The sequence below is a fragment of the Amblyomma maculatum genome, chromosome 8 (assembly GCF_055883805.1).
Source record: "Amblyomma maculatum isolate TAMU_Amacu chromosome 8, ASM5588380v1, whole genome shotgun sequence".
NCBI classification, from domain to species: Eukaryota; Metazoa; Arthropoda; class Arachnida; order Ixodida; family Ixodidae; genus Amblyomma; species Amblyomma maculatum.
In genome coordinates, this window is record NC_139351.1 from 95,420,588 (window position 1) to 95,433,528 (window position 12,941).

The following is a 12,941-nucleotide window of genomic DNA, read 5'->3' on the forward strand; positions in this document are numbered from 1 at the left end:
CTACCGTTCTTTAACGTTCACCAACAACGCACACTACACAGGCGCCCAGCATTTTGGCTCCATCGAAACGCGGCCGTCGCTGCCCTGGAAAGAGGTAACACATGAAGCTGCAACTCACACTCAGCGAGTGAAAACGGCTATGCCTATGCTCCTCTTTAAACGAGACCGAAATCCCTGAGCATAGGTTGGCATACCACAAAGTACTATAATCGACATTAATCGCAACGGGAGTAAGTACATTTGTAAGGATATTGTGGAACAAAAATGTTTCTGCGTCGGACTATTGTCGACGTCGTTGGAATATCGGCGCATCGCCAGGAAATTACCTGAAAATTGTCATCGCATACTGTACTATGGCACATGGATATTTTTATGCTCCGCGTCAATTCCAGCTGCTTGGGGTCCTAATGCCAACGCTAACATCGCATAGTACGCGGACGCTGGCGTTTCGCTTATTTAACATGCCTATAGAGAGACCGTCCTGGGAACCTGTAGGTAGGCAAGCTTGTGCCCACAGCTCAGATCACTTGATCCGTTGTGCGTACTTCGCGTACGTCGATACGATAACGACAGTGACTGACACAGACCCTTGATTTATGCAAACCGCAGAATTTCAGAGATACTTCCCGCACATAGATGTCAACAGCTTCTACCTTGTAGAACTAGTTCCGTGCTTTGCCCGTTCTTCTCAATAATGCACTTCCATTAAAAGAATATACGATGATAACATGTGGTGGACATATAATAAATGTGTCGTGTAGATAACTGCAGTCCAAAATGGGCACGCAGTGAGAGTAACTTGTGGCACAATGGTACTTTTGCCTAGGAACACTGTTCACAAGGTATTTATTTCACAAGGTTCGTCACTTTGAGAAGTTATTCATTGCTACATGCACTCGATATCGCAACGAAAACGACGCTTACGCTTCTAATGAAACCAGAGCGGAAAATGGTGATAGGAGATGCTGCTAAAAGGCTAAAAGAATAAAAGAAAACCAGTTTGCGCAATACACCTGGCATCTACCACACGCTTCGCAAAAAAAAAGTACAACCTACAAATACTTTAACTTGAACACATGAGCTTATACCGCCGTGTCGATGAGCGCCATCTGACGGAGCACGGCGCATTAATCGGCGAGAATACGCTGAGTCTGGTGCAGCTTTGACTCTTCGGGCCTAGACGAGGACTTGCTCGGCGCACGTACGGCAGGTCTATGACGACTTCAAAGTGGTCAGGTTGGAGCCAAGTTGGGCGAACGTGGCAAAGAGCTAAACGCGATGACAGCGGACTCCACGACCCCGCGTCCGCAACATCATCTACGCCAGCGAGCAGAGTAGAGACACCTGCACGTCACAAAACGTATTAGTGAGCAAGACGTTCCCGTCGACAGCTTGTCGCCATCATAACTCATAAGCATAAACACTTGGCATCGACCCGGTGGCGGAAATCTAGCGAAGAGATCGCAGGAATAATTGTAGGATCTACCTTCCTACTAACAGCGCCTTAATGGTAAAATAATGTAGCAGAGCATGCTCAGTTGGGGTAGAAGTTGACGTAATACGCAATAGTTAGATGCCTCGAACGTGAAGTTCCACGCGGCTCGCACACACAATCATGCAAGGTTTTGATAACGTTTTTTGTGGTCCCATGCAAATCACTGAAGAATTTTAGGGGGTGGATGCACCTAATGGGGGACATGGACAGCTGACGCGTCAACTGCGCAAGTGCCTTATCAAACATTGTGTGAGATTGAATGGTATTCCTTACCAAATGCGCGTCGTCTACATCCGTGCTTTTTAAGGCGAGAGCCTTTAATAGCTCATACTCGCGGCATCCGTCCGTCCTTGCCTTAGAATGGCGCCAACTGTGGCCTCTCCCCCGCACATTGGCGCACTCCTCTCTCCCTAGCAACCACCTGCGTCAGTGGGGGACGCCGCTGCACATAGCAAAAGGGATGTCACTTGTCGGTGGACGGGTCGAGCGCGCGCGCGTCGTCGTCGGCGGCAGCCGGAGCGGCGACGCTCCTTCGACAGACGGCTGGGTGAAGTAGAGTGAGCGAGACGCATGACGCCAAAACGGCCAAGTGACTGTGCGGCAAGTGATGCGGAGAAACGGCGACGGACGCCTGATTCCTACAACACGAAACGTGAGAAGAAGTATGAGCGGATGTGTGTCCGCCGACTGAACATGTCACCAGATGCGAAAGCAAGCGAGGCCGAACGCAAGCGGAAACAGCGGCTGCTTAGATCACCGGGCACGAAAGCACGAGGGGCACGGCAGAAACGGAAACAGCGCATGGCCATATTCCCGGCCACCAAAGCCCGAGTAGCCGAGCGCAAGCGGCAGCGGCGACTAGTGATATCGTCGAACAGTCAATCGTTTACTTCGACAAACTTTCGTAGCTCAAATGGCCTTCGGCGATAATTGTGGCCATTACACTGGGGTGACCATGCATAAGAAACGTCATTACCATAATGTAGCGATGTGGCCATAAGGCTTTCGCCAAGCACACTTTAGAGTTTCTAAAGTGTCTTTCTTAATTTTTTCAATCGTTGTGCGATACGGATTGCCTCCCCATGGGTCACCGGCCTCCTTATCAAACCCTGCGCTAATAATACCGGGAGTGCTTTGGAGGTCCGCCTTTGTTATCAGCACCCAAGTTTATTCACAGATGTCAGAATTGTGCATACAGTTGGTGCTGACTTGGACTTCAGACCATTGGCCCGCGGGTCAGTCATGCGTTACGCGAAGACCCGCTTTAGCTCCATGAGGTTCATGCCTGGCCCGCCAAGTCGTTTCGCTTTCATAGCACGCTTATCACCACTGTAAAAGGGAGAGCTACAACGCATGCTGATAAGAAGATTAATTATGAGCTCCGCCCTTCGCATGCTCAACCCAGGCGCAAATTTAACTCTACAGAAGTACGGCGGCTTCCGACGCCTGGTGCGATGCAACTGTAGCGAAGAAATTGTGTCAGTGTTTCCGTGGACCAAAAAAAAAAAAAATGTCTCTCTCTACGAACGCAGCTACACCCGTAAATTCGGCACACTCCCAGTAAAGTAGCCTTGAACGAGTGTCGTCTTGCATGTACAAGGAAGAGGCCCTGTCCTTGTTCCCACGTAGCCGGGCCTCTTCTGTGGTCTTCAACACTTCGTCGACATGCACAGTAACGAATACACATGGGATGACATGGAATCAGAAGGCGAAGTATGTAGGAACGTTTGCACGCCTTAAAATACAGGTTACATTTTTAAGACCTGTAGCCAGAAAAAGCGCGACTAATGGGTGATGGGTGAGGTGGGTTGTGTCGAAAGGCACTTAAAATCAGGCTACAGACCGCTGCGAGAAACAAAAACATTCCTCTGTACAAAGTCTCCCATTCTGCAAATGCAACATAGGCTCTAAGATAAAAATAAAAAAAAAATTATTGTGTTACGAAAAGGTTTGGTTTATGGGTTTAACGTCACAGAGCGACTAAGATTATGAGCCATGCCTAGGAGGGCTCCGAAAATTTCAACTACCTGGGGGTTTTTTAACGGGTATTGCCCACAAAATTCGTTCCGCTTCGCCTACCGTACGGCCTATTCAAACCATACTGGTCCCAACACACGCAGGTCACTCAGGGAATAAGGCCGCCCCCTCCATCGCTCTAGGGTGCAGCCACGCACGTACTTCACACGAATGACGGAACGCGTGGCCTAGACTACCGTCAGCTTCACGAAGCGATAGTCATCGGTGCGAGATAATGCTCTCGGTATGTGTATGGTCGTTGACGATAGCTGGTGCGCAGTTGGCTTTGACAGATTTTTTTTTGCTTGTGCCTGATCGCTGCGTGGACAGCGTGCTCGTCACGGTGGCGTCTCTGCGTTTTTTTGCTCGCCGATGAGGTCTCCACTACCCCGGAAACGCTCTTTACAGCTCTCGTATCGCAGGAAGTACAGTTTTTCGTCTATATGGTGTGCTTAAAAGTAAAGCTCTAATATTCCAAACCATTGGACAGTAGTAAAAATGACCTTATGCACAAAACGTTTTTAGGCTTACCCTCTAAAGGAGGCTATGCCTTTAAAGGCCTCATGAAAATAATGCTTTTTACCACCACCCGACATCGCGCTGCCCACCGGTGAGTTTTTTCCCGTCTTCATCGAATCGCAGCTGCCGTGGCCGGAATTCGGTCCTGCATCTTTGAGCCCCACAGCGCCCTAACCACTATACTACCGCAGAGGTCTGTGCGAAGAAAAGTGAACCAGAGAAGACCTAAACCTTCAGTATGACACGCCAAGAAAACTGCTGATGCATTAATTTATTTCTGTGAAGTGATCAGTTCCGTAAGTCTCGAAGAATCGGCGGATCCCAAAAGCTAGTAAGAGAAATTGGGGTCTTCAAAACGGCTTCACAAAAAGAGACAGCCAGTGAGTCATTTCAGAACCGTGACTACCAGCAGGATTGTCTAGTGGTCAAGATTGTGCTTTAAAATTTGTGTAACTAAATGAGCAGCGCACGTTTGCAACAGCACAGTACAAAAGATAATAGGCACGGAGCTATTCTGTTCATCAGGAGATGACATTTCAGTCTTTACCGTGATTTTCTTTAGCGAGCAAATAATTGGAAGCCCGGTAAAGCCATTTGTTTGTACACCAACTTGACCACTGGGTAGCCGGTACTTTAACTGGAGAAAGCGGAGCTGGAGTGTGAGGAAACACGCAACCACTCCGCCACAGAACCGCATTGCTTCCCTCCGAATAAAGGTCGATCTAAGTTACACATCGTCTTATTACTGTCAGGTAATGTTTAGGTGCGTCGTAAAGAATAAATTACGGCAGTAATAGTTAAGTGAGTAGCAGAGAACATTTTCATTTGCTCCCCTGCTATTCGGCGCTCACTGGAAACTTCCTTCGACCATGCGGCGCTGCCGCAATAGATAGCGCGACCGGCAACTCGACCAATACATCCTTATACATCCATCCGTCGTCTTGTAAGCATTGGGGTTTAAACACTATTGCGTTGAACCTTTAAAGGGGAAACTTAATCATCCTCCCAGTTTCAACCTCCTTCCTACTTCTCATCCGCAGGTCTTCAATCCAGTGAAGGCGCTAGGAGTCGCCCTATAGGCAACTCGCAGCTCGATGTCGTCTGGACACCCCGCTTACCTCTCACGGAGCCGCAGCAGCTCCCTCGGCTTGCGGCCGCATGTACTCGATGATGGCTATGTCGTTGCCGTCATCCGGGATGATATTCGACCAGCCCTCATCCGCAGAGAAGATCATGAAGCTATAGTCATCATCCGTTGCGCACAGGATATCCAATGTTAACAAGTCCACGCGAATGTCCTGGACTAGAACTTGCTTGCCGCAGACGGGACAACTCCAAGATGGCTGCAGTGTCCTCTCGTTGGAGTCAAGGTAGGCGAAGGCGCCAAAACACTGTACATGACGACAGTTGTCACCACGGCAGGGAGTCTTCATCTTGCGATTCGACAGGGGACAGAATAAAGAAACCTGTGTGCGACAGAAAATATACATCACTGCGTCACATCCTGCAAGCACGGACACTCGACATTCTGCGAGGAGCGCCGATTACGGACTGTGAACTGGAATAATAAGTGCCACAATACCTAAGCTCTCCTCTAATGGCGGCCTGATACATATGTCATCACGCTACGTATTAAAAATTCAGCACAAGAAAAACTTCTGGAAAAAACACTTTCCTTCTGTGGCAGGCTCTCGGAACATCTAAAACGCGTGCTTATTTTACAGTGCAGCAGTTGGCGCCCGTTCTCTTCTAAAAAAGTTTCTTCGGCTGATTACAGAAAATAAGGTACTTTGTAACTATGCACACATAAATTCGTCTCAAAAGCTTCTCCAGTTAAAACAAATTACAGAAAAGTTTCGGTTGTTATGAGAGAATGTCTGCGCGGATTTTGACAGGATACCTGTTGTGACAACAAAACTTTTGTGTAGTAACATCGGAATTTTGTGTAGTTACAACAAAAAAGTACTACAGAACTACTCTAAAAAATCTGACGTTCACGACAAAACTACAGAATAACTTGCAGTACTTTTGACACGATTCAGTAGCTTTTTCGACTGGTTGCCTCATCATCTCGCAAAAAGTTGAAATAGCAGAGCTCGAATTTCGCATTAGGGAGTGTCGTAATTGTCCTTGAAATTTATTTTATATCTATACACACACTTTGCTGTTTGTTGCCCTGATACACTTGCGAAAATCGGATTTTCGCGCCGGTTTTGTTACTAGGAATAATATTCATTGCGCTGATTTACGCATGCGCACCTCCAAATCCTGGACGACGGCCACATCTCCTTCGGTGAAATGGGCTCGGACGAGAGCCTTGGTTTCTTCCCTCTGATGCGAGTAAGCGGGTCTCTCTCTAATCCACCTCAACAGCACATCTTCATCGATCTTAATCACTTCGTTTATATGCACTACGACTCGCTTCGGGATGACTTGTCCCCATAAGGTAACCTGATTTGGGTGAGAATTGGAAAGGAGTCCCGTTATGTCGACCATGGTGAGCGGCAGCCCTTCATATTCTCTGCCGTTGACAGTCATGCTTGCTGTCTGTCCATCAATAGCATAGCGATCTGACTTCTGGCTGAAATTGACGAGCACCCTCCTTGGATTTGCGGGTATGCCTATGGTGGTGGTGTACTTTCTTCTCTCCCTAACCCCGCCTGGACTCAGGGTTAGATGTAGTTGCTTCTGTAGGAGGTAGAATGGTTGGAACGGAAACATGGTGAAGTCTGCAATGAATGGGCCGTCCTGTGATCTTTGCCCTAGATGCAAAATGAAAGAAATATGCTTAAACATAAATGTATAACAAAATAAGAACGCCTGATCGTACGGGTCAGGTGAAGCGTCTTAATTACGCTTAAGAAAATATGCAGGGTAAACTAAACGCTGGTTCTGTGAGTAAAGGTGCGAAGTCTGACTTAAAAATCGCAAATTGGGTTGCACTTATAGCTAAGCTTGGTTGAGTTATTTTTGCAGAACCTTGAAATATTATTTCCGCTTTAATAATAAAATGACCAGAGCAGTCATGTGCAGTTATCAATACATCAAACGCGACACTAAGCCTGCACGCTATTACGATGTTGGGGTGTTTCTGCTAAAGCATTATAAGCCATCTCTGTTATACAAGCTTCAATCTAAACTGACCTAACGCTTAAAACTGCTTTCCTCTGGCAGTCGAACAGGACAGTTTGATTTCGAATTCTTTGTGAAAATATGCAGATTTTTCGCAGCTTGGGGAAAACGAGCAGTTAGCGCATGCTGTCGAACGAGTTATCACGCATATTCCATTAACCGCTCCACACACGTGGTCCCACACACACACACAAAAAATCAGATCACTGCATTCGAGAAAAGCGAAAACATCCTTATCACTTAACTTCTTATCATTAACTTACTTATCACTCCCCTTGTTGTTTATTTTCTATATCAATAATTTCATCATCACTGAATTTCTTATCACTGGTTTTCAGATCTCTTATTTCCTTCTCGCTAACTTTCGTGTCCAAAATATAATTTTTACTAATTTCCTTATAAAGAATTTTGTTATCGCTAATTTTTATCAACAACATGGTTATCATTAATTATCGTGACACTAATTTCTTTAATGTCACTAATTTTCCTCATTGTGACATATAATACAACGCCACACTAAATTGTTTCCTTATCACTAATTTTCTTTTCACTAATTTGGGTATCACTAATGTGGTTATCACTAATGTGGTTATCACTAATGTAGTTATCACTAATGTAGTTATCACTAATGTAGTTATCACTAATGTAGTTATCACTTATTTCTTGTCACTAATTTTTCTCGTACGATATACTACTGTAAAACCGGCCAATTATTTCACAGTAGTACCGCGTGACCGTCGACTGCCCGGCGCTGCTGAGATGGAAGACGCAGGAGATAACAAAACAGGCGAGCGTGAGGACATGCCCACAATTCCTGCTGATGCAGTGAGCCTCGTCTGCTAGGCAAATGTTTTGATATATGCGAAGAAACCCATGCCTCAATCGGCTGGTAGGCATACCGGTGTCCGAAGAAGCAGTCACTTCTTTGTTTTAGAACGGAGCTCTTTGGCGCCCGTTCCTGGGTTTCGCGTCGGCGTCGAACTCGTAACCAGCTCCGCCCCCCTTTCAGCCCCTCAGCTCAGCGTGGCGCCAATCGCGCGTGACATCTGATTGTTGCGCGCTCTCCCCCGTTCGCCGCTCCCTCTTCCTGCGTGGCGGTGAGAGTGCTCTCCGGCTGCCGAAACGCCGGCTCGCTATCAGCGGATCACGGTGCGTACATCACAAGCCGAAACGCAGAGTCACGTTCTCTTCACTCGCTAGCGGTGTCAGCGGCATCAGTCAGTCGCTGCTATCTGTTCGTCGCGCAACGTTCCTATGGGCCCACGGGCTGTCTCCCGCAGCCTCCCAATAACTTAATTGCTCTCTTCATTTCTCCGACCACAAAGCTTCTTTCATGACTGCCAATAACTGTTAGTGGAGTGTTCCTTGAAGGAATACGTGTGAAAAATTAAAAAGTTCTGTAATTCTACATACGTTTCTTGCTCGAAATCATTGCCTTAATCTATCGAAAAGGTGAAACAGCTGATGAGCTGCGCTCAAATTTCGCATTAGGAAGTAACGTAATCATCGGCAATTTTTTGTCTGCAATATCTGCATATCGTGCTAATAATATCTTCAAAATACATGTTTGTAATAAAAAACCTAACATCCCCAATAAATCTTTACCACCGTTACTTTTAATGAAATTATTGTCGAGAACATTAAACATCGGCGTATTCATTACTTTTCTCCCCTCCCTAGACAAAAAACTTCCTCGAGACAGTATCCGCGAATGGAAACAGAGACAAGTGTAAGATTTGAACGTACAGGGGTAGTCAAAAGTTCCCAGGCCGCTCCGAACAGCCGGGGAGCAGCTGCTTTCTGCTATCGCGGCGCTGCTATCACATACACGCTAAGCCTTAATACGCGCCCCACCGCGTGCCGGTGGCGAGGGTATGCGCTAAGTGGTGGGTCGCCCTTTTCGTTCTCGCTCTCCTTGATGACAAAGCATCGATAAAGATAGTACAGAGCGCGCCTTCGCGGTTGCTTTGGGTTCCACTGCGCCGCAGCCCGTGGCGCGCCAGACGACCATTCGTCGAAGTGAAGCATGGTTAGTTGCGCTTCTGTGTACTTTTCGTTTTCTTGGCGGTCGCTAACATGTGTTTACCTTGACATCAGCTCTTTCGAAAATCGCGGGACCGTCACTGTGTCTTATCTAATCTTTTCATTTGCTGGTGCTTTACTGCAAACCAATCAGGACAAACCACGCATTATTTGTGCTTTCAAGGGTTTTCTTTGGTGCGTTATTTCCAGTTCCGCCTCTCGAACCTTGCATTAAAGAACGTGTTCATTATCCTCACGCACGTTAGGATTCATGTATGTTGGAATTTTAGCACGTGTTACTAACATTTCTGCAAAGTATTTCATAAGTACGCAGTATGAACTGTCAGGGTTGCGTTTCAAACGGCTGCACTCGCCTTCTTGCTCTCACGAGAATGAATATATATATATATATATATTGTCAGAAAACAAGCGGGCAGCGAATGTTTATGATTGCGCTCTTACAGTTGAATGAATGACCTCCATAGAACAGTTTGGAAATAGGCATAGTTAGGTCAGCTCCCGTGTGCCTTACGAAGGAAACTGAACTACAAACCTTGGCATGCACGTTGAGCACGGCCATTTACGAAGTGTTCTGTGATAGGCCGCTGCTTGCCTTACTAAAGCATACAGTGTCATGAACACATGGCGCCTTTTTCAAGATATTTCGGCATTCCATGACGATTTCCTGCGCCAAAAATTAAATTGCAAAGTAGTAAAAGCACTTTGATTATGGTGGCGTAGGCGTGAAATGAGTAGCTCCAATCACAAGTGGAACGCGACGTTCTTCAACGCTGAGATGTCGACAGTTTGAAGGCAACACCAACCGGAAACAGGAAGTACAGGTAATCAGGTATCGATTAGACGCCCCTGCGGCGATGACGACTACATCGGTCCTCTCGACTACAAGCGCGTAATTCATTGTCCACTTGCTTTCTGACAATATGGGAATTTCGTTCCTTCTCCCATTTCCCCTTTGGTTCTCCTCTGCGCCTCTGCACCGCGGGCAGTGGACGCTCGCGCAGTACTGTTAAAGAATAGACAGAGTGTACATTCGTGGCTTCTTTTCGCGTTGTGTCCACGGTTGGCCACACCTACGTAGCCTATCATTGCCTTGGCATAAAAAAATAAAATAAAAACGAGCATACGCATACGCGAAGATGACGTGGAGTAAAACGATGACATGCCTGTAAGAACTGTATGAACGGTTGCAGCACAATCGAAAAACAATGCAAAAGTAACGGGCAACAAAGGCTTGCTTTGCTTGCATTTTTGTTTCTTTCAGGTTGTGCGAAAACTTTGTGTACTTATGGGAAACACGCTGTTTTATTATATTTTTTAAGCCCGCTTCCATACACATGTGAAAAGGCTATCTGCCGCATGATACCCTTAGAAGATTGTGTAGAGCGCTGCACAGACTTTGCTTGCCTAATGTAGAAGGGGAAAAAAGGCGTATCTATTGTAGCCAGCCAGCGATATAGAATAAGCGCGTATCTCGTACACGCATAAAGCTTCGCATAACCACACACAAAACAAAGGAAGCGGTGGAGCAGGGCACGAGAAATTCATCTGTTACACTTTCTGACTGATAATCAAAGTGACGAATACGGCACTATCACGTTTCGGTTAACATCAGTGCCACTGATGATATAAACTTGCCAGTTGCTCGTTCGATCAACATTATCATCGCCACATAACTCACATTCTTTGGCCACACGAAAACCCCCGTCGCCAGCCTCGCCAGCAGAAATGCAGTCATATTGCTCTGAATTACAAAGAAGTTCGAGTACCCAAAAAGTCTAAACGTTTGAAGGGGTTGCATGGGTATCCCAACTGACAGGAGTGCAATCAACAAGATTCGTCTCTAGTACGGAAAACAAAGCGAAAGGCGAACTGTACTTTCAATAGAAAGTCGATGCGTAACTTCGCGATGGTATCTTCAAAGGGAACGAACTTTTTGACGCCGAGAATTTGATCAATTCGCATTTGTCAGAATTAAAAAAAAATACTTTCCGTACCCAAACAGTGAGTGGTAGTCTGAAATTTCAATGTCGAAACATGTGAAAACTACTTTCTTGACGGCTTGAATAGGAGCACGTCAACACGAAAGCCACTAAAATATTTTTCTATCCACCCCGTCTTAGGGTCGGGTCCATCCGGTTCCTAAAGAAGCTTCATTATCTTTGGCGGCACAAAAAACATGCAAGCTTGGAGGGCGTGAACAGCGTGCCATGTGATGCAACTATAGAAATTGATGGCACTTAAACATTAGCAGCAAGCATGTAGGCGTGAAACTAGGTGTTCAACGTTCAACAAATACCACTCACCTTAAAATTGAGGGAGCCGTCGCCTCGAAGATAGTTTTCATCTGGACGGGTCAAAGTTTTCAATGCTGACGCCCGAGGAATGGGCCGCTGTAAGAAGTCATCCGCTCTGCAGATTTCACAGAAGACTTACCGCAACGAAGTGAGCAAGAAAAAAACGAAGCATAGGCCCGATGGCGATTGAGGGTGCGATAAACTTTGCGAATAAACGTTCGCCCCATGGGATAACAGGCTATCACTAAAGCAAAACCGAGATAATCCTCGCTCTAGGTGGACCCGTGAACAGCGCCGTGACATAAGGCATTTCAAGGGGTGAAAGATAGGAGAAAAAAAAAAATTACAGTACCCCAGTGAAACCTGATGAGGGCAAGCTCAAAGAATAAAAGAAATAGGTGATAGGAAAAGAAAATCAGTTAGCAAAATTAAAGAGCGCTGCAGAATCGGCATTGGATTACTGCTAAAGCACGGATGCTGCTGTTGATTGCTTCTGGTTGCTTCTAGTTGCTTAATTCACTTCTTGTTCACCCATTTTAGTCTCTGGTATTTTAAAATTACGCGCCAATCCCTTCCTATGCGCTCTTTCGGCTCTACTTTCGATTGCGTGACATCACGTCCAAGACGTCACCCTAATTGACTGACTTAATTCACTATTCTTGTCCTTGGCACTTTCAAATTGCGCGCCAGTTCCTTCCTATGCCCTTTTTTGGCTCGACTTCACGTTATGTAACGTCACATACTTGCCGCCATCTTAACTGACTGATTTAATTAACTATTTTAGTATTTCATACATTCAAATATGGCGCAAAGTCATTTAATAATGAGAGCTATTTTATTTTTACATTTTTTGTCTATATATAATTACCTAATTACCTTTTTGGCGTAATTATTTTTGGACGCAACGTTACGGCGCCCTCTATCGATTGACACCACTCGTCAACATCTACGACTACTCAATTACCCACAGCTGCTGCGAAAAATTTTACATTTTCTGCCTGAAATAATTACCTAATTAACTTCTTGGCCTAATTATTTTATCGAACACAACATTGTCACCCTCTATCGATTGACACCACACATTAACCTCCACCACTTCTCAATAACAACTGACGCGGACAACTCTTACATTTTTGCCTGTAGTTGTTTGCCTAATTAACTTATTGGACTAATTATTATTTCGGTCACAACATTACGTCAACCTCTATCGATTGACACTACTCATTAACCTCTATAACTTCTCAATTACTCAACTGCTGCGGACACGACTTTGCTGAGGCGGTCTGCGGACGCGACCTGCGGAGGCTGTCTGCAGACAGAAATCTGTGAACATAGCGAAGTAATCATTTCGCATTAAACATAGCGGAAAGGAAAAGAAAATGAGTTGAATAAAGGCACAAGGGCCTGGCGAACTTCAGCGGTACTGTAAGGACAACATGTGG

General features: G+C 45.9%; 1 protein-coding gene across 1 annotated transcript; it reads right to left on the reverse strand.

Moving 5' to 3' along the window:
- Positions 1 to 826: 826 nt before the first annotated feature.
- Positions 827 to 11,731, reverse strand: LOC146181876 (E3 SUMO-protein ligase PIAS2-like). The gene is made up of 4 exons (XM_084575565.1): positions 11,509 to 11,731; positions 6,290 to 6,792; positions 5,149 to 5,496; positions 827 to 1,344 (listed from the first exon to the last, which is right to left on the reverse strand). Exons 2-3 carry the CDS (start codon positions 6,749 to 6,751, stop codon positions 5,152 to 5,154), a joined length of 807 nt encoding a protein of 268 aa, XP_084431691.1. The 5' UTR covers positions 6,752 to 6,792; positions 11,509 to 11,731; the 3' UTR covers positions 827 to 1,344; positions 5,149 to 5,151.
- Positions 11,732 to 12,941: the final 1,210 nt, after the last annotated feature.

Excerpts from the sequence above, each read along its gene's own strand:
- LOC146181876 (XM_084575565.1), bottom strand. The coding sequence starts at position 6,751 with ATGTTTCCGTTCCAACCATTCTACCTCCTACAGAAGCAACTACATCTA. Across the intron at positions 5,497-6,289 it reads CCGTCGTCCAGGATTTGGAG|GTTTCTTTATTCTGTCCCCT; the intron begins GTGCGCATGCGT and ends TGTCGCACACAG.